The 21,995-nt window shown below is 39.2% G+C and overlaps 1 protein-coding gene across 4 annotated transcripts in view; it reads right to left on the bottom strand.

Moving 5' to 3' along the window:
- Window positions 1–21,995, bottom strand: part of ATG7 (autophagy related 7) — a 239,242-nt gene that overhangs the window by 153,255 nt on the left and 63,992 nt on the right. For all 4 annotated transcript variants that reach the window (XM_006758276.2, XM_015560374.1, XM_015560375.1 and 1 more), the window contains exons 13-16: window positions 20,344–20,538; window positions 18,919–19,119; window positions 17,756–17,871; window positions 13,388–13,463 (exon numbers count right to left, since the gene is read on the bottom strand). In XM_006758276.2, coding sequence (XP_006758339.1) covers window positions 13,388–13,463; window positions 17,756–17,871; window positions 18,919–19,119; window positions 20,344–20,538 — 588 coding nt within the window. The remainder of the gene's footprint in view (window positions 1–13,387; window positions 13,464–17,755; window positions 17,872–18,918; window positions 19,120–20,343; window positions 20,539–21,995) is intronic.

Raw genomic sequence — 21,995 nt, 5'->3', positions numbered from 1 at the left:
CTTTCCCCTTCTCTCAGGATATCACAGCATTAGTCTTCAATATGAGGTCTCAACACAAACTTAACTTGTGTAGCGTAAAAGAACCAACCCATACACCAGGGTCATATTTAGCCACCCTACCAACACTCCCCGCAAAACACACAGAGCCTGACTGACTCTTTAGCAGCGGTTCTCAACCTGTGGGTCGCAACCCCTTTGGGGGTCGAACAACCCTTTCACAGGGGTCGCCTAAGACCATCGGAAAACACATATATAATTACATATTGTTTTTGTGATTAATCACTACGCTTTAATTATGTTCAATTTGTAACAATGAAAATACATCCTGCATATCAGATATTTACATTACGATTCATAACAGTAGCAACATTACAGTTATAAAGTAGCAACGAAAATAATTTTACGGTTGGGGGTCACTATAACATGAGGAAGTGTATTAAAGGGTCGCGGCATTAGGAAGGTTGAGAACCATTGCTTTAAAGAGACAGGCTTCCTTCTGAATTTGGGTAACTCTATCTGTATACCCACGGCAGCTAACAGTAACTACATGTGCATACTGAAAAATCTAACCTTGAAAAAATACCTGTAGCCATCTTTTAAATGTCCTTATCAATGTAATCCAAAAACAAAAGTGTTTGGTAGAAATGATAATTCATATAGTTGGGAAAATTTAGATAACCTCATCTTGAATCTCTGAAAGGTTGACAATCTTTTAGTTCCCTATGTCTCAGGAATGTGGTGGCCACTTATAATGCAGTACTTGAAGCACAGTCATGGTCTTAAGTTTGCTATTCGGGACATCAAAACAGAAGACATCAAACTGGCAGAGAAGACTTTAATGGCAAGACACAAATGGGAATGCTGAGATCCTCATGAGATCTGGAAGTTAAAGGCTTGAAAGAATTTTCATTTAATACAAAATTTACCTGGAAAAAATTTTATCATTAGTAGCATATTGACACCGTCTATATGGTATCATGGAAAGATTTCTTCATTCTCTTGTCTTTATATAGCCAATATCAAACTTTCTTTCTGTTATATTAAAAAAATACTGGTAATTTTCTCTAAATTGTCTCATGTTTGGAGATGGGGAGGGAAAGCTGAAGGGAAGGGAGACAGAAGACCCAGTTAGGAACAAAAGAGAGAAAAAGGAAAGGGAGGAAGGAAAGAAAACAAAAACAATAACACAGATGGCGAGCCATAGAAGAAAAAGGAGCTGAATTGAATGGGTGGGCCAAGCAATTGTTTAATAAGCCAGACAGCTCTTTACTAGGAAACTGTGATTCATTTTCCCAGGAAATGAAGTAGAGTAACAAGTGCGTGTGAGGCTTTTCAGATTCATCAAGTTGGTATCAGAAGATCCAGAACTCTAATCGAAGTAATTCCAATTTTAGGTAATTTAAAAGAGGAAAGCCTTCTTCCCAAACCAATGTCAACAGACTCCTAATGGGTATCTTCACAGGTGAGCTCTCTCCCTTCCATTTAATGTAACATTCTGCTGTTGATTAATTTTTCTAATATAAAGCTCTGAGATGTGTCAAATTTTTAAAAATACAATGGAACCTCACCGAATCATTTTTTCTTATTAGAAATAATGTAAATTAATTCACATCAGTTCCAGACCCCCAAATAATTCCATTTTAACCTTTCTTATATATAGTACATGTCTATTGTACTGTTTAATCTATAAACTTTAAAAACAAAACAGACATGAAATGTTAATGAAAATTTAACAAAAAGGAAAGAAAATATACAATAAAAAATGAAAATTTAATAATTATAAGCACCAACAAAAGCAAAAAGACATGAAAATATTCACAGTACAATATCCTGAGATTTTAACTGTGGTAAACCAACTCATATTCACTCATTCTCTCCTTTGTCACCTGAGAGATGCATGACTGATCATACTGATATCAGCATGAAAGGGTTGCCAGGTTAAGAAGTGAATTGTTAGAGAGGGAGCTATTTGAGAAAAGAGGTTCCACTGTATATGTTTTTATTGATTTTAGAGAGGAAGGGACAGGGAAGGAGAAACAGATACATTGATGAGAGAGAGAGACATAGATCCGCTGCTTCCTGCACACCCTCTACTGGGGATCGAGCCCATTAAGTAACCCAGGCATGTGCCCTGACCTGGAATAGAACCAGGGAACTTTTGGTTCATGGGTCAATGCTCAACCACTGAGCCATACAGGCCAGGAAGGTGTGTCATTTTTAATCAAGTTCCTGAAGCTAATCAAATTCAGCAGAGAATTCCTTATTCTGGCATTTAAGATTCCCCCTAATCTGGGCCCAACCAGCCCTTCTAATTATGTCTTGGATTAAATCTTTTCACAGGCCCCATACAAATGCTAAGCTGAACTACAACATCCATTCCAAAGACATTCCCGGATTTCATAGTTTGTCTCATGCTAAATTCTGGGACTCAGAATTCTTCCTTTTGGAAATAACTACATATCCAAATCTTTATCTTCCTTAAAAGTCATTCAACTCAAACACACTTCTTTCATAAACCTTTAACCTACCACCCACTTAGAAATAATGTTTCTATCATCTGAAATTCCTCTTTTTGGCATTTACCATCAAAAATACCTTGTGTAATAGGTGTTTTTTTAAATTACAGATTTATTAAAATATAATTAATGCAGTGGTCTCAACCTTCTGGCCCTTTAAATACAGTTCCTCATGTTGTGACCCAACCATAAAATTATTTTCGTTGCTACTTCATAACTGTAATGTTGCTACTGTTATGAATCGTAATGTAAATATCTGATATGCAGGATGGTCTTAGGCGACCCCTGTGAAAGGGTCGTTCGACTGCCAAAGGGGTCGCGACCCACAGGTTGAGAACCACTGAATTAATGTAACATAAAATTTGTCTTTTTAAAGCATACAATTCAGTGGCTTTTATATATTTATGGAGGTGTATGACCATCACCAGTATCTATTTTCTGAATATTTTCATTACCCCAAAAAGAAACCTAGAACTCATAAGCAATCAGTCCCCATTCTCCACATTTTACAGCACTTGCCAATTAATCTGCCTTCTATGTCTATTAATTTGCCTATTTTGCTTATTCCCTATAAAGGGAATCATACAAGACTGTCTTCTTTCACTAAGCATAATGTTTTTACCCATATTGCATCATGTACCTGTACTTCATTCCTTTTTATTGTCAAACAATATTCCACTGTATAGATATACCATTTTGTTTATCCAGCCATCAGTTGATAGGCCTTTCTTTACACAGAGTGGAATCAATGTGTCAGATGGTAACTATATGCTTAATATATTGAGGAACTGCTATACTGTTTTCCAAAGTGACATTCCTGCCAGCAAGGTATGAGGTTCCCAATTTCTCCACCTTCTTGTCAATACTTATTGCCTTTTAAAAAAAATCATTATTATAGTCATTCCAGTGACTGTAAAGTGATATCTCACTGTGGGTTTTATTTGCATTTCTCTAATGATTACTAATTTTGAGCATTTTCCTATGTGCTTCTTGACTGTTTGTATATCTTCTTTGGAGAAATGTCTGTTCAAATTACTTGCCAAATTTTAATCTGGGTTTTCTATTTATTGTTAATTTGAAGAGCTCTCTCTATATTTTGGATACAAGTTTCTTATCAGATATATGATTTGCAAATATTTTCTCCCATTCTGTAGGTTTCTTTTCACTTTCCTGATGATGTTCTTTGAAGCACAAAACTTTATTTTCATGAAGTCTTGTTTATTTTTTCTTCTGTTGCTTGGTCTTTTGGTGCCATATATAAGAAATCATTGTGTAATAAAGATCATGAAGATTTATTATGCTTACTTCAAGTCTTACGGTTTTAGCTCTTACATTTAGGTTTGTCTTCCATTTTGAGTTCATTTTTTAAAATATGTTTTTTATTGATGTGTTCAACCATTGAGCCACATCAGCTGGGTGAGTTCATTTTTGTATATGGTGCAAGGTAAAGGTTGAAAATCCCTACTTTGCATGTGGGAATCCAATTGTCCCAACCCTTTTTTGGAAAGACTCTTCTCCTCCCCTCCACCCCCCCGAACTATCAGCAAATGACCATAAATGTAAGGGTTCATTTCTGGACTCTCAATTCTATTCTGTTGATCTATCTGACTATCCTATGATAGCACTACACTGTCTTGACTACTGTAGCTTTACAGTAAGTTTTGAAACTGGGAAGTGTGAGTCTTCCGACTTTATTCTTTCCCCCCCCAAGATTATTTTGGCTATTCTGGGTCCTTTGCTTTTCCATATGAATTTAGGATCAACCTGTGTGCTATAGTTATTTTTTAAAAATTACTTATCTCTCTTGTTTTTAGAGGGCAAGACACAGGTTGCAATATTCGCATTTGCCCACAGCACAGTGACTGGCTCATAAAAGATACTCAATATCATTCATTATGAAATGATATAAACACCAACACCCCAAAGCTTACCAAATTATTAATATCTAAACTCTACAGAGAAAACACAAAAAAACCCCTCCAATTTACCACCATCCAGGCAATTTGAAGGCCTTCCCCAACAATGTTTAAATCCTCACTATTACAAAGGCACTGAGCTTCCACAACAGGACCTACATTCCCTCAATCTTACAAGAAATGCGTAAAAGCTAAAGAGCAGAGGTTGTTACTTAAAATTTTAGCACCTTCCTTAGACATCCCAGAGAAATCCAAAATCCAGGTTTCATAGGCAATCTTAATAAACATATTCACACCAATTTAGAGAGGACAGACCCCGATTCATAATCACAAAAATTCTAAGAATTTGTCCCTTACTTGGAGAAAACTTCATCATCACCTTCCTACTTAGAAGTGTACGAAGTATGTAAAGCAGTGGTTCTCAACCTTGGCTGCACCCCATAACAAAGAAACAGAATTTCCGGAGGATGAGGCCCAGAAATCAGGATTTTAAAGATTCCCAGGTGATTCTAATGTGCAGCCAAGGTTGGGAACCACTGAAGTAAAGCAATATGCTCCTTCAGTACTTTTCTGAACTTGCCTGATAAGAATCGCCTGGAACTTGATTCCAAAGGTCTGGGGTAAGGCCTGAGAATCTGTATGTTTCACAGGAGCCCCAGGGGATTCTCATCAGGCAAGCATGTGAAACAAATGCTTTTAGTTACCAACCTTATTTACACCTTTCTGTTCTTTGAAACAGATGGAAGTAGTTAGCAAGCCTCTCTTTCTTTCCCCATTTTGTAGAAATAGTACCACCACTCCCACCTAATTTAGGCTCCATCTAAATTAACATTTAATGAAAAGGCTTTACAAATGATATTAAAGTTATTTCTCCCTTCATGTAGGAACTAAGGGTTCTTGACATTGCTCAAAGTAAATTCTCTAACTTTTGGGATTGCAGACAGCTTACTCTAAACTCTTATTCTATTACTAATATTTGCTGCAATCTTTCCTTAGAGGAAGTAGATATTAAACAGCTATTTAAAAAATTTAACTCTACCTATAATAAAAACAACACATGACAGAAAACAAAAGAGCAAACAAAAAAATAACCCGTATTCCCATAGCATATTAACTACACTTTTCCTTTTTTTAAGTGAAATATTTAACTTCCTTTGAAATGGCCTCTTTGGAATACTGGCTTCTCAATCTCCCCACTCTGGAGTGAGAGAAAAGCTGCCTATTTCACAAACACACATGCCTCTCTACCTAGCTTTTGGAAAGTAAGAGGGATTCCTTAGGAGGGTCAAACATTGCCTGCCTAACTAAACATTTTATTCATTTTAAAAAATGTAGATTAAGTTATTTTCTCTTAATACAGAAAATAAAAAATTAAAATGGCCCATATGAAAATCTAACCAGTGGTTGCCTGGGGCCGAGAGTGGGGATATTACCTTGGAAGAGGCACAAAGGACATTTTGGGGGTGATTGGGAATGTTCTAGATCTTGTTTGTGGTGGTGGTGATTATATACGAGTGTATACTTGTCAAAACTCATTAAAATGCACACTTAAAATGGGTGCATTTTATTGTATATAAATTATACCTCCAAAAAGGTGATGTAAAAAAAAAAATCTTCATTAACATTTTCAAAACCGTACAGAAAAGTACAAATGGAAGTATAGGTCTCAACTGCCCCCAACCCCTCTTCCCCAAAATAATCAACATCAGTTTCCTGTGTAGCCTTCTAGGAAAAAAATACTTTGTGTCTAAAACTACTCTACAATATGTGCTACCATTTGAATACTTAAAAACCCACCTGGGAATGACAGACTTAGAAGAAATATAATTAGCTGTAGATTCTTGACTCCCTTACCTCTCAGCACCCCAGGACCACAAAGGACAAAAGCAGCTTGAACTGAAATCTCCATTGTCAGGCATCCATGAGGCACTTGGTGATATCTGCATTGGGCTAACAGGGCCTTATAAACAGGACATGCTCTTCTCACCAGGATAAGTAAAAACACCGCAGAAAGGAAAAAGCATCAGAGCAGGGACTTTAAATGCTCGTTCGGCCTCACTTCCATGGTGTTCTGAGCAGGATGGGGGGTAGATCGGCCTGAATTTAACACACACACCTTTGTGCATCTAATTAGCATCCAAAGGCTCACAAGCAGGAACACCTGCTTGGGATAGGGGGAGGGGAAGAGGGAGGGCGGGGGTAGCATTGGTGGGAGCACACAACTCAAAGGCATGTTCAAAGAGCAGAATTTGGTCTGTGTTACCTCGACAAGTTACGTACTTTGTCCCATAGGATGCTACCAAAAAAAGCCATTTTTATAGACTGAAGCTGTGGTTCTCAAATACCGAAGGTCACTTCATGAATCTGGGCTGGAAAATGTGTATTGTGAAATGGCTACCGAGGTGATTCTGATACACAGCCAGATGTGGGAGCCCCTGGATCAGGCTGTCTTCCACTTAATGCCTTAAGACGTTAAATTAATTCTATACCCAGATCCACTCATACTGCCTCCAGTCTATTCTCCGTGCAGCACCCAAACCTTATCATGACTTAATTTATAATTTCTCAACGGCTTTCTGTTGCCCCTGGGTTGAAGGTTCAAACCTTTAAAATGGCCTATGAGATCCTGCCTGCCTCTCCTCCTCCACTGTCTCACCCCCCACCCCCCAACTCTCTTTTACAGATACACTGGCCACCTTTTGGAGTTTCCAAATCACTGAGCACCCTTCTCACCCATCTTCTCTGCCTCTCCTATGCCTCCCAGAAAGTGCTTATTCCTCTCCCTCTTTCCTTCCACATAAACAACTGCTCCCTCCTAACTGTGGCAGGAAGGCATGCCTAGAATAATGTGGAAAATGATGGTCTGGAGGAGGAAGGGGAGCACTGACATTTATTAAGTGCCATTCCTGTGCCTAGTGCTCTTGGGTGTTTTCCTATGCTCCTCACTACTATCCAGTGCCCTCCCCCACATTCCAGATAAGAAATCAAGGTTCAGTGAGGTGGAATGGTTTGCCCAAGGTTCTACAACTCCCAAGTAGCAAAGCCAGGATACTCAGTTCTGTTATTTCTGGCTCCAAAGTCTGGGAGATGAAAGCAAGGAGGAGTTAAAGAAAGAAAGAAGAAAAAAAAAAGAGAAGGCCAGAGAAATTTAAAAACAAACACCAAAACACACAAAAAAACACCCAGAACGAAAAACTCAGCATCTAGATGGCTGCTATCAGAGCCTGGGAGGATTAAGTTATCTTCAGTGGATTATGCCCAGCTGGATACAAAATGAACCGATCAGGAATAGAAGGGGTCCCTTCCATGCTGCTGTTAGCACCTCAGCTGAGTAAAATCAACTGGAGCCCCAAGCCTGCCTCTCCTTGATGGGAAGTGATGATCCAAAGCCCAGAAACAGCCATCTGAGAAGGCACAGTTGCAACCACAACTGGAATCTACTGCTTTAATTCACACAAGTTTCTAGCAGGCTTGGCAATATTTCCTGAGCTTGGAGTTTGCATAAATAAAAACGGACTCCAAACCCCAGATCACTGTTGGATGTTGAAAAGAGTCTTAATCAAATTCAATGCCAAAATGGAGAGTTTAGCAACTGCAAAACCCTACGCACACCACAGTGGTCTTTGTTTCGGACAACAGCTTCAGCTACTACTACTGGCCCACCTCTCATCTAACTGGAGTCTCCATGGGGCAGAAGTAAGCTGGAAATGAGCCAGTGTCATCATTAGAAAAGTTCTGCATAATGGAACTAATCCTGCCAACTGTTCCCTACTCACTCACTGCTTCCAGAGTTTTATGAGATTATTTGTAATTTAATTTTTAGGAGAGTAGATAAGCTCCCACTTTACCATTTTAATTAAAAGTGAAAGGGGAAGATAAAACCAACATCTACAAGTGTCTCTTATGTGCTCAGAACTGTGCTAGCGCTTAGTAAATGTCATATAATTTATTCTGTACATGAATCCCAGGAGTTTATTATATTACTAGAAGCCGGGTGAATGACATTCGTGCACTCGGGGGCAGGAGGGGTGTTGTACCTCAGCCCAGCCTGTGTCCTTTCAGAGTCCAGGAGCTCTCAGGGGATGTCCGACTGACGGCTTAGGCCAGCTCCCTGCAGTTGGACATCCTTAGTGCTGCTGAGGAGGCTGGAGAGGCTCCCACCACCGCCACTGTGCTCGCCAGCTGTCAGCCCAGCTTGTGGCTGAGCAGCGCTTCATAGCAACTGGTCTTTCCGCCGTTCAGTTGATTTGCATATTATCCTTTTATTACATAGGAATATCCCCATTTTACTGATGTAAGATATGAAGTTCAGAGAGGTCACACAAATACAAGTGGCAAGAGCTGCTTCAAATTCTTTTGTAAAATGAGCTAATGAATGAATGGGTGAAAATAAGATTAAGAGGCAAAGTTGGGATTCTAATCAGATCTGAATGACCATACATAGCCTTCTGACTGGCTTGCATGTGGGACCTCTCAAACAGGACAGCCTCATCAGGGAGCAGAACTCCTGGGGCATAAGTAACATCCTTCAACTGATAAACTTATACCCAAGTTCTCTTGGGATGAGATGCTACCTGAGATGCTTCTGAACTCTGACACTATCTGTATTTTATCCTCTCCTTTGTGTACCAAGGAAAGGGAATCCCCCTCTTATTCTAGGGTCTCACACAGGAAGCCCAGATACTGCTGGTCTTGTACCCACATCCTCATTCAGGTGCCACCCCACTGGAACAGATTCCACCACATCCAAATGGGTACATCTAACACCTCAGATGACTCCAAAAGTAAATGGAACTAAACACTGGGTGATCCTGTGCCAACTACTTAACCTCTCTGAGCTGAGTGGTGCTTGGCACAGAGTCAGTGTTTGGGGATCATTTGTAGAAGGGATTGAATGGAGGGAGGGAGGATGAGTAGGTTATAAACCACAACAGCTGATATGGTGAAACAGCAGACATTTGGACTGTCCACTTTTCTTGCCATTTCCAGTTATCAATCTGAGAAGTATAGAACCAGAAGAGGAAGGAGATTTCTTTTCTTGGGCTATAACTCAGGAAATACGCTCATATCACTTATGTTTTTAACCTTCTTTCTCAGTAGGCAGTCTGCCCATATCCCTAAACACACACTGAGATAAGCATTTCTTGAGCACAGTAAAGAGAACTTATTAAAAGATAAAGGCCTGAGGATTTGTGGGGCACAGCCTCTGCAGAGAGGTCAAATAACTAGTCCAAGGCCTGCCTAGAGAGACCAAGCTCTATCTCAGCATTTGCCTCCTTAGAGATTTCCCAGGCCAGGTCCCTCCCAGGGTCCTGTCCTAGTTTGGGCTTTGTTCTACTTTTCTGAAAGTAACTAAAAGCAAGAATTCAAGAGCCTGAGAGAATCATGGGGTTGGCAAGTCCAAACCCCAAGGAAGAACATACACATTCAGGGTCTTTATTCATCAGTACTTGAGAACCAAGAGTGCATTCACCCAAAGACAAAAGACGTGCACTGCCTAGTCCACAAATGGGATAAGACCAGGACTGCAATATTAATGACCAGGGTGTTTGAATGACTGTTGCACTGCCACCTTGTTATTCATTCGTTAATGGATGTCCAGCCAAATGATCAGCAGCTTCATAAGGGACAACTTCTGTCACATTCAGAATCTCTCGCCAGCATGCAAATCAACTTCCTGGAGGTATCAGGAATGGCTTATCCATTTTATAGCTCCTGAACTGTGCCTCTCACCAAAGAACTAAGAAAAAGAGTCTGGCCTCACAGTACTCAGCCACCACCCCAAGAGCCAGGAAAAGACCTTTTTTAAAAAAATAAAATATCCCACTTGACGGGCCATAGAGGAAATAATACTGTGCTACAATCTACAATAAAAAGTTCTCTCTAGAAAAGAATTCAGATTCCAAAGAGTATATACTATATGATTTCACTTATAGAAAGTCCAAAATTAGACAAAAGTCTCCCGTGGTGTGGAGTTAAGAGATGCTTGCCTCTGTGTAGGAAGGAGGCACTAATAAGCGCGAGGGGGGCTTTGGGAATGCCTGATAACCTTTATTTTTATCTGTCTGCTGGGTGCATGAGTGTTTGCTTTATAATAAAGCTGTAAACGTAAGGATTTGTGTGATTCTCTATGTCTTTTACACATCAATAAAATGACAAATTAAAAAATCACTCTTTGTAGACAGAAAGTGGCTTATACTTACTACTGCCTGCTTACAGAATCCCGTTCATGTATACTGTGCCAGAGACTTTAAAAAAGAACAAACCTATAAGCCTATTTTCTCACCTTCAAATGGTTTTTTTATGGTTTTCAAATTGAGTAAGAGGGGCTTTTTTTTTTTTCCAGGTTGACTCTCACTGAATTTCAGGGCCTAATCAAGCCTCTTTTTGCACTTGGTCAATCTCTGGATGGGCTAAATTCTGGCTATGGTCCCACAAAGAGATCAACAAAGTAATCTTTAAGCCTCCCAGGTCAGGGACGGAGGAGAGCAGACACAATGAGTGCAGGCTACTTAGGCATCTTCCCCCAGATTACACAATGAGTTTCTGGTTGGGGGCCCTGTGATGCTCTGTCCAAGGACTATCACTTTCCTACTACAGCTCCTTCCACGGGTCAACTGATAAACACTCTCCTCTGGGAACTGAGGAAAATGAGCCCAGGAAACATCACTGGGCACTCTCTATATAGAGCAGACAAGCGGCTGACAGGATTCCTCTCCGACAGGAAACCATTAGTCTCGGAGAGCCAGGAAGAGGACGAGGGAAATGCTGAGTCTGCAACAGGGCATTGCAACACAGCCCCGCGCTTTTGTGGAAAGGATGTTCTCCTAACCCAAACACAGCTGCATAAATGGACTCCACTTAAAAACACACACAAAAGAAATGTAAAGCCTATAAATAGGGAACACACAACCCTGCTTAATAATTTTCAAGTTCTTTCTCCACTTTCTTTTTTAGAAAGTAGCTAAAAATAAAGGCTCAAAATTTGAAATAATGTAAACAAGTAATTCTCTCTCTCTCTCTCTCTCTCTCTCACACACACACACACACACACACACAAACACTGCGCTTTCCCCATATATGGCTGCATTACTCTTTAGCCTTTGAAAAGGCCAAATGAAGAGATGACCAACAACCAAAATAATCCTTCAGACATTTGAAAATCAAGAGAAAGAACTAGAAGAGTTGATGATTGACAAACAATTGCAAGGCTCAATGGGAGTAAATAACACGGAGAGGGATTAGTTGCCATAGTACTTTAAAAACATGGGCACATGCATTTTGACACTGGACCCCTTGGATAAAGGGACTGTTTTGCCCTCTGGCCTCAGCACTGAGAAAACTACAACTGTGGTAATTTAACATAAAGGACTTAAAGAAGGAAACCAGTGCAGGGGCATGACTGAAAATTTAATTAAGGCCCCTTTCAGTATGCAAACTGTAATGGAGATGAGGGCACATCTCAAGGTCAGAAGAAAGAGGAGACATGCAAAAGAGGAGAGCGTGGGGATTCAAATGAAAGGACAGTGTGAGGAGCAGAGGTTGGCTCTGAAAGACCGCTTCCTCACGATGGAAGGTTATTATGGTGTCTGTTGGGTCCTATGGAAATGTTTCCGTAGAAAAGATTAACACATTCATGTCAAATAAATGCCACCTTTGTGAGGCAGGGTGGAGAGGTCACACTGCACAGTGTCTTCTGGTTTACAAAGCCTTGTTATAGACAATCCTGGACACAAGGTAAAGCACCTGCTTTTACTGATATGGAAACTGAGGCTCAGGGATGGTTAGGAAACTAACACAGGTCTACAGAGGGTGACTTCATGCAAGAGGGCTGCAGTAGCGATTTGAAGCTAACTCTTCCAATATGCAGGTCAGGAAATCTCTGAAAGAGTACTGGTCAGAGTGCCAAGTTTAGGTCTGGATTGCAGCTTGTCCACCATCTCACTCTATGACTGTGGACAAGTAATTTTCCCTCTCCGATTCTCATCTTTAACTGGAAAATGATAGGGCTGTCCCAGATGAGAGAGGTGAGCAGAGGGGATGCAGAGAGAGAGATAGACCCTGCTCCCTGCACAGATCTGCAAGTCTGTCCTCGAAAATTCTCAGACAAGACCCTCAGACACTATCACCGCTTCATGCACAAAGACCGCCTGCCTGTTATAAACTGACTGCACACATGAAACCTAGAGAAATGATTTTCAAAACTTAAGACTAGAAAACCTCTTCATTCCTCCAAACATAAAATAAGAGAATTACTAAAAAGGCAAGATGAATTCTAAATTTTCATTCCACTACTTTTTTTCTTTTTTGCTCTCAGTGGACCTTTCTTGGATGCTTCAGATTCTTTTCCTGAAAATACAACTCACTTTTTGTTGATGCTGCACATTTCCTAAACATGCCTATAAAAGCTTTGTATTTGGACAGGGCATTAATAATAACAAACAACAGCGACAAACATAGCAGGCATATTTACTGAGGGGCTATGACAGGCACTCACTGTTGCTGAGTCCTTTCTATGTATCATCCTTTATCTCTACAATGAGGTAGATACTACTGTCTCCATTTTATAGATAAGAAAACTAAGGCTCACAGAAGTTTAGTGACTTGACCAAGGAAGACCATCTTAATAACTGCAGGGCTATTATTTAAACCTCTGTCTGGCTGATTCCAACGCCCATTCTTTCTTTTTCTCCTCTATTATGAGACTGCTAACCAACATGCTAAATGCATCTAAGACTCTGGTAATGCTGTTTGTTCATGATTTCATTTTGTCACCATCTGCAGAATGGGATACTTTCCTAGTGGTCATAAAGCACTCTCGCTGAAATCCCAGGGAGGTGGAGGGTAAGTAGGGTGAAGAAGAGATGGATTGGGCTGATGACATGTAAAGTGACCCTAAATACTTTTCCCCTGAGATCAGGTCCAGAATTGTGATTTCATTTCCAAATCACTAACCTGGTGAGGTACAAGCCCAAGAGAGGTTGGAGGCTCGTTCATGCGGTCGTCACTGCTGCTGGCAATGGCGTAGCCCCTGAGAAAAGGAAATGATTAGAGAAGCTCATTTAATAAAGGTTTATGTTTAACACATGTGAGGGTGATCTGGAGGCAGTCCATGTAAGATTTGTAAGGATAACCAAAGGCCCCTTGCTAGGCAGCATAGAACTGATTTCCCTTGCAGGGAAGGCAGAACAGTACTAAAAAATGCTTGAGTTTTGGAATCAGAAAGACTAGAAGTTTGTTTAACTTCTCTGTGTTTCAGGTCTATCACCTATAAAACAGGAATAATATGGTTGTGAGAAATAAATGAGAAATAAGTTAGATAAATTGCTGAGCACCATTTTTGGTTACGATATCTTGCTTATTCTGAGACAGTCTTAAAAAACGCCACAGCACATTTTCATATTGGAATTTGAAATGAAAAACGTTTCAACCATAACTTCTTGAGCTGATGTAAATGCTACCAAAATGCAGGAAGGAGAAAGAAGAGTGAGGAAGTAATTGGGCAGAAGAACGAGTACATTCCTTCCTGAACAATGATGTGTTTGCTTACAGCACAGAAGACATGCGACACAGGACCTGGTTTCAGCCCACAACCAGTGAAAACATGGCAGACAGAGGGGTCAGTGTCAGGAAATCCTAGAATCAGCTCTCCAAGATTTTCTCCTAGATACTTCCTGTCAGGAAGCCACTTCTTTCTCTTTAAAATTATTTTTTAAAATTAATTCAATTTTGCCTCACTTTATTACAAGATGAATTAATTCTATTGTTAAGTCATAAAGTAAGATCTTTCCTTGCTTGGAGAAGGTAGAGGTCCAGATTACAATTGTGCTAATTTTTGTATCTTTAATATAAAATATATACAATGTGTTAAACATATTGACTAAAAGGCCCAAGGTCAAACTGAAACAAAGAATACCAACCCGCTCATCTGTTTCCTCTTATATGTAAACCTAGAGAGCTACCAAGGTATGGAAGAATTGCAGATCTGAGAAAGGAGAGAAGCCCATAGAAGTAAACCAAGTATTTGCCAGAGAAGCTTTTTTCCATAAAGTGACTGCCAACCTCAAAAAACGTTTGGTAGGCAAGGATCAGAAGCTGAACAGGGATACTGACAGACTCATGGGGCTAGAGGGAAAACCACAGTTTGAGGTCTGCCAAAAGGAGGAACCATGGAAAATACCCTGAGCTTTGAGTTGGGGCTATATCCTCAGAGCAAAGGTGAACCAGAAATAGACAAATCCTAATTATACTTAGGAATTCTAGGACTGATAATCCACTTGGCCTAGCAGTTTGCCAGAAGGAAATGTAAATCACATAATCTCTATAAATGTTCATATGTGGTATAATGTCCAGTACTCAAGCAAAAATAACCAAGCAGCCCGGCTGGTGTGGCTCAGTAGTTGAGCATCGACTCATGTACCAGGAAATTGCTGGTTCGATCCCTGATCAGGGCATATGCCCAGGTTGCAGCTTGATCCCTGGTAGAATGCGTGCAGGAGGCAGCTGATTGATGTTTCTATCTCTCTCCCTCTCCCTTCTTCTCTCTGTAAAAAAATAAAAATAAACAAATAACCAACCAGATTCAAGGAAGTGAGACGTTTAAATACTAATTGGACATGTGATGTTATTAAGAAATTGCCTTTAATTTTTTTATATGTAAAAACAGTGACATAGCCCTAGTCTGTTTGGTTCAGTGGATAGAGCGTCAGCCTATGGACTGAAGGGTCTCAGGTTCAATTCCGGTCAAGGGCACATGCCTTGGTTGTGGGCTCGAACCCCAGTAGGGGCATGCAGGAAGCAGCTGATCAATCATTCTGTCATCACTGATGTTTCAATCTCTTTCTCCCTTCCTCTCTGAAATCAGTAAAAATGTATTTTTAAAAATAAAATAAAATAAAAACAGTGACATATACATACTAAAAAGATACATTTTTCTGAATAAAATGCTATGTCTTGGATTTGATTTAAAATAAGCCAGTAAGAGGAGGAGAAAACATGGAGAGCAGCACAGGTAAATAATGACTGGCCATGTGTTCGTAATTACTGAAGCTGGGTGGTGTATACTAGGGGTTTATTATTTATGTATATATCTTCTTTCATATGTTTGAATTTTCCATAATAAAAAGGTTTTCTTAAACTCTCTCTCTCTCTCTCTCTCTCTCTCTCTCTCTCTCTCTCTCTCTCTCAAACACTGGGTTTATGAGGAGACAATACATAACCAAAAGCCAAAGAAAACAATAGACAATAGGAAAAGACCCTTAGGAGATCCAGATAAGAGAGACATCTGATAAGATCTTAAAAGAAAAACATAGTTAAATGTTATCAAGAATGAAAAAGACCAAAATCACAACTTTAGCAGAGAACAGGAAATGTGTAAAATAAGATAAAGTTGAAATTCTGGAAATAAAACAGTTAATAATGAAATTAAAACTCAGTGGATGGTTTTAACGTACATTAGAAACAGAAAAAAAGTGAGTTAGTAAATTGGAAGATAAGCCAGACCAAAGCAAAGAAAGACAAAGTGATGGAAAATACAGAAAAGAGCATAGATGATTCTAACTGACATGCCACTGGAGACTCAAAAGGAAAGCAGCATGAGAGAAGGGGCAGAAGAATATTTTAACAGATAATGACTGAGAATTTTCCACAACAGATGAAAAACATCAAGACATGAATTCAAGAAGCAATAGAAAACACAATCAGAATAAATACAGTAGGTAAATCATAGTCCAACTTCTCAAATCCAACAATAATGAGAAAAGCTTAAGAACAACTGGGGGGAGGGGAAGAGGAAGAAAAACAAATTGTATCAAAGGATCAGCAACAGGATAAACTCCTAATTCTGCAACAAAGAAAAAGGTAATCAGAGACAATAGGATATACTTTCCACACGTTGAATTCCAATCTAGAATTCTATACACAGTAAAAATATATTTCAAACTTAAAGATAAAACAAAGACATTTTCAGATAAACAAAAACAAATTTATTTGTCACTAGCATATGTAAAGGATAATAAAAGGTATTCTTCAGGAAGAATGAAAATGCCCTTGGCTGGAAGCTTAAAGTCAGAGAAAGAAATTAAAAGTAACAAAAAGGAAAATGTTAGTAAAACAATACCAACAATATAACAATAATAACATCTTCTGGGGATTAAAATATACACAGAATTTTTAAAAAATGAGTGTGCAGACACTGCTGGTTACCTAACCAACATCCATTCTCCACTTCTGTCTTTTTTTTAAATTTCTTTATTGATTAAGTTATTATATATGCATCCTTATCCCCACATCTCCACTTCTGTCTTATCACAGTTCTATTCAGAGAGGCAATGTGCCCAGCCAGGATAACTGTCAGAGTCCCTTGTAGCTAAGAGTGAAAGGTCATGTGATGCTGAAGTTACAATCAATGGATAAGTCTTCCAGGAAAGCTCTTTAAAAGATGGGCAAGCCTCAGGTGGGCACAACTTTTATCTTTTGTTCATTTCTTTCTTCTTCTTTTTTAAAAAATTTTTCATTTATTGATTTTAGAGTGAGAAAGGAGGAGGGAGAGAAAGAGCGACGAAGGGGGCAGAGAGAGAGGAGAAAAACATCAATTTGTTGTTCCACTTGTTTATGCATTCATTGGTCAATTCTTATATGTGCCCTGACGGGGGATCAAACTCGCAACCTTATTGTATTGTGATGACACTCTAACCAACTGAGCTACCCAGCCAGTGCCTTTCTTCTTAACTATAACACAGAAGCAATATTGAAGGTAGAGCAGCCATTTTTTTTTTACCACAAGGTGACAAAAATAAGAAAGAAAGCAAAGAGTGGCCTAGTGAATGACAAGAAGGAACTCGAGTACCTGATAGCATAATAGAGCCTTTGTACCAACCCTGGACTGCCTTCCTCTGAGCTTCTTGCTGCATAAGAAAAATAAAGCCCTGTTTGGCTGTCACTGAAGATGGATCTCTGTAATACACCGTCAAATACAATTTCTATCTTATGTGATATATATGTTCAGGGCTAAGGAGATAAAAGTTACTAATAAAATAAAAGCATGAAAGTCCTAAGGCCTGTACCAAAATTTTTATTCTTCTGTATAAAGAGTCACCAAAGTGAACTAGGAGAGTTTAAATCCAAAAGGAGGTAGAGATGTAGCCCCAAAGATTGCATGACAAGTTCTTTCCAGCCAAAGAATCACCCCAGGTTTTTTTTAAGTCTTATTTTTTTGAGAAAAGAAAGAGCAACACACATCTCAGAAGAGTCAGGCTGAGAAAAGGCCAAGGAGACACAAAAACTTTCTTTGTTTAAATACCCATCTCTAAATAGCCAACTCACCCTTCTGGATGCTGCAAAACAGAAACCATCAATTCCACTGCCAGGGCTCCTGCAATCATGGCCAGTCCTGGACGACTCACAGTGCACTGCTGATCCAAGGTCCGGTCTTTGGTTGACTAGAGAGAGACAATCATTGACATGTGCTAAAAGGTCTATTCCACTCAACTCTGGCTGTCTGAAGCATGAAACTCCTCCATGATAAAGTTATACAACATAACCACATGCTCACTGTTGGCAAAGAACATTCAGCCTCAAATAATATAATTTCTTTTCTTTTTTTAATATTTTAAAAAAATTTCAGAGAGAGGAAGGGAGAGGGAGAAAGAGACCAAAATATCACAAAAGTAACTGTGTATTTCTTTTCTTTTTTTAATATTTAAAAAAAATATTTTTATTGATTTCAAAGAGGAAGGGAAAGGGAGACAGAGAAACATCAATAATGAGAGAGAATCATTGATTGGCTGCTTCCTGCACACTCCTCACTGGGTATGGACCCCACAACCCAAGCATATGTCCTGACTGGGAATCGAACTGTGACCTCCTAGTTCATAGGCTGATGTTCAACTACTGAGCCACACTGGCCAGGCACCAGTTGAAATTAAATTTTAAATAAACAATGAATACTTTTTTAGTATGAGCAGATCTTGGGACATACTTATACTATAATATTATTCATTATTTACCTACAATTAAAAGTTAACAGGGAATCTGTATTTTTACTTGTTAAATCTGATCAGCTATGAGCCATAGCCCCATTCTGCAGAAGGACATGTAGCCTAAAAGACTTACTTTGGAACTATCCCATTAGGCAGTGTCCAAGCCAGAACTAAAATCTGGGTCTTACTCCCCATTTAATGCTCTCTTCAGTAAGCTACACACAAGAGACAGTGCTGAGCAATGACAGGGACTGGTCCATCCATTTCCCTGCTGGGCTTTGCACAAAATGGTTTGTCACTGCATTTTTATTGGTGAGCAGGGAACAGCTATACACAGATGATGATGCCAATGAGGCTCACAGTGGGATAATGCCACCCCTAAACTGAAGAATTCTTCTCTTTATTAAAAGACAATATTTAAATAGTCATAAAAAGTCATGAGTCTCTTTAGCCTAATGGACAAGACAGTTATAGGAAATATTTGGAAACACAAAAAAATTCACTTACATCTCCGGGGGCCACCACATCATTGCAGAAATAGCAGCCAAGTTTGTAACCAGGGATGTTGGCAAAAAGCGACGAGCCCAGGTCTGCGGGTGCCACAGGGTGGCTGGGACACAAGTCTCCGGCACCCTGATGCTTAGGTTTCTTCAGGCCATGTCTCATGACAACAAATGTGTCAAAGCCCAAGGCAGCATTGATGACCAGCTGTCAAGGAAGAAAAGACTAGAATTAGGAGACATATATTTTAAGACGTGGCTAATTTCATATTTGGTCAACTTTTAAAATTTACTTTGTTAAGTATCTGCATATGAGTGTAATTAGATACTAGAAGATAATGTTGGTAAAAGTTACCCAACACTGAGGGCTTATTAAATCAAAAGATTTGACAGTGATTAACATAAATTTTCTCTTTTAGTTTCATTTAAAACTCCCAGCGAACATTTTCTATTTAAAGATAAGGATATTGAAAGTCAGAGAGGTTACCTCTATAATTTACTCAAGGTCACTTAGCTGGTAAAAGGTAGGTGTATAAAACCACATTTTGATATTTCCTAAACACCTTCTTTCCACAATTATGCTATGGTCTGTCATGTCTACATAGATTATTCTCATAATAGCTTTGAGATATAATTTATATACTATACAATTCACCATTCACACAGATTTTCAAGAACAGCTTTTATTTTTACTTATATTATGAGAACTTCTCTTAGTTGTAATTTAGCTTATTCTCCCAAATTTCTGGTTATATAGAAAGTTAGAAAAGTACAGAAAAACCACACCAGAAAAGAAAACTAAAACAATCTTACAGCTAAAACAGTTACTATAATAACTTGGGGGATTTCTTTCTATTATTTTTCCTTTTATCTCCCATTCTCTTTCTCTCCCTTCCTCCCTTCTTCTTGCTTCCTCCCCCCTTATAAACAGACATAGATATAAACATTTATATATAAGCATAATTGATATAAAATATATATAGTATTTTATCTTACTTATTTAACATAATGTAGTATTTTCCATGTTATTAAAATTCATTGAAAACATAACCATGAATGGTTGCATATTACTCCATCACATGTATGCACCATAATTTATTTAACCATCAAAATAAATGAATGTGTCACTGACCAAGTAGTAGTGAATAAGACAGTCTTGCCGTCTTGGAGCTTATATTTTAGTGTGAGTACCCCTTCTAATATAGAGTACCTCAAAGGGCTATGAAAATTAAACAGTGAAGGATAACTATTATGCTGGATGATGGTTGTGAGGCAGATAATCTGCAGTGGAAGCCCTTTTGCACCGTGTCAGTAGTACACACAAAGCACATGTTTTTTCTGGAGGGAGGGTGAGCTGGGGACTTCTCCCTCTACGATGATGGTGCATTAAATCACAACCAGAGACAAAAGCCCCAGGATACACACACTTTACCTTTCTCTTGCTCGCAGCAATGACGGCAGGAAGCCACCGGCTCTCCCTGGTGTCCATCAACAGAAAGATAACATCATGGCTTTCGATGAGCTGCTCCAGTTGCTCCACATCCCTGCGGGCTTGCTCCAGGGTGACGCTGGAGAAGTTCACTGGATGTCCAGGCATGGGGATGCTCATGTTGAACCCTCTGGCATTCTAGGGAAACACCCAGATATATAGATGTCTGAAGCGGAAGTATAGCTGGTGTCTCAGAGCCCATGTCTCCCCACAGCTACAAGCATGTATGTATGGTCGCTTGCAACTAGAAATTTCTCCATGCATAAGTATGCTGCTTTTTCCTTTTGCTATCTGTGCTGTTAAGCTTCATTACCTCTGTATCCTAGACCTCCTTGACCTGTCACCACAAGGTCCCTAAGTCTGGATAAAGCAGCAAACACAGAAATATGGATACTGTGTGGCAGGGGCACTTCCCAAATGAGGCAAGAACCCTGGAGATAACTGTTTATCTTTTGCTCTTTCTTTAAATCTGAGGCCAAAAAACTTCATCAAAATGCCCTCTGCCTGCACAAATCCCCTCTGCCCAGTAGAGCTGTCTCTTCCGACTCGTTTCCAGCGTGCCCTCTCTCCATTTCCTTAGAGTATAACATCTCCAAATGGGATGTTATAACAGAAATCATTTTAGTTAATAAATTCACATAAGATCAGAATGACTGCTAGTCTTGCCTTAGTCTTCTTAGGGTTATACACATTAAAAAAACACACACCTCAAACCCCAAAACTCTGCTTGCTAACTTTCAGCCAGAAAAATCTATAAATCTATTTATGACTGTGCAGATATTTGTTTGGAAGGTGAGGAGGTTAGGATGGGGGAGGGGGTTTGATAACAGCATGTGGTACTAAAGTGAAGCCTCCTGCTCTGTCCAGAAGCTGGGGACATTAACTTCTCATAGAAAGAAAGAGTTCCAGACTCACAAACTGCTCCTTTAATCCCCTGCATAGAGCTGGTCACAGGGAAGTCTGTGAAAACATCAGCTTTTTCATTCCTTTGCCAAAACCCCTTACCTACTAGAAAAATAGCTCAGGGGCAGGGCAAGTAGGTCCTGTTACAAAGGAAAATCTATTTTGTATACTGTAGCTATTTTTCTCCTAATCTTAAACTTTAAATCTAATCTATGCAATTCAAGAAGGACAATAGTGACAATAGCAACAATTTTTAAAAGAATTTTAAAAAATAAAAAAAAAAGTTGCTAGCAAAGCAGGAAACGACGCCAGACAGAAAGAAAGGACTTCAGAAAGAATAAACGTTCAAAACAAGTCCATTTGAACAATGAAAACACCACAAAGAGAATTCTTGGGACCTCATTCGTTCATCCATTAAGTATGGTACATCATCAAAATAAAAAGCTTCTGCACAGCAAAAGAAACCATCAACAAAACAACGAGAAAACCCACTGCGTGGGAAAACATATTTGTCAATGTCATATCTGATAAGGGCCTAATCTCCAAAATTTATAGGGAACTCATACAACTTAACAAAAGGAAGATAAACAATCCAATCAAAAAATGGGCAAAGGACCTAAATAGACACCTTTCAAAAGAGGACATTCAGAAAGCCAACAGACATATGAAAACATGCTCAAAGTCATTAATCA

The sequence above is a fragment of the Myotis davidii genome, unplaced genomic scaffold (assembly GCF_000327345.1).
Source record: "Myotis davidii unplaced genomic scaffold, ASM32734v1 scaffold73, whole genome shotgun sequence".
Lineage (NCBI taxonomy): Eukaryota > Metazoa > Chordata > Mammalia > Chiroptera > Vespertilionidae > Myotis > Myotis davidii.
The sequence above is the reverse complement of the archived record's forward strand: the minus strand, read 5'-3'. Positions and strand labels throughout refer to the sequence as shown.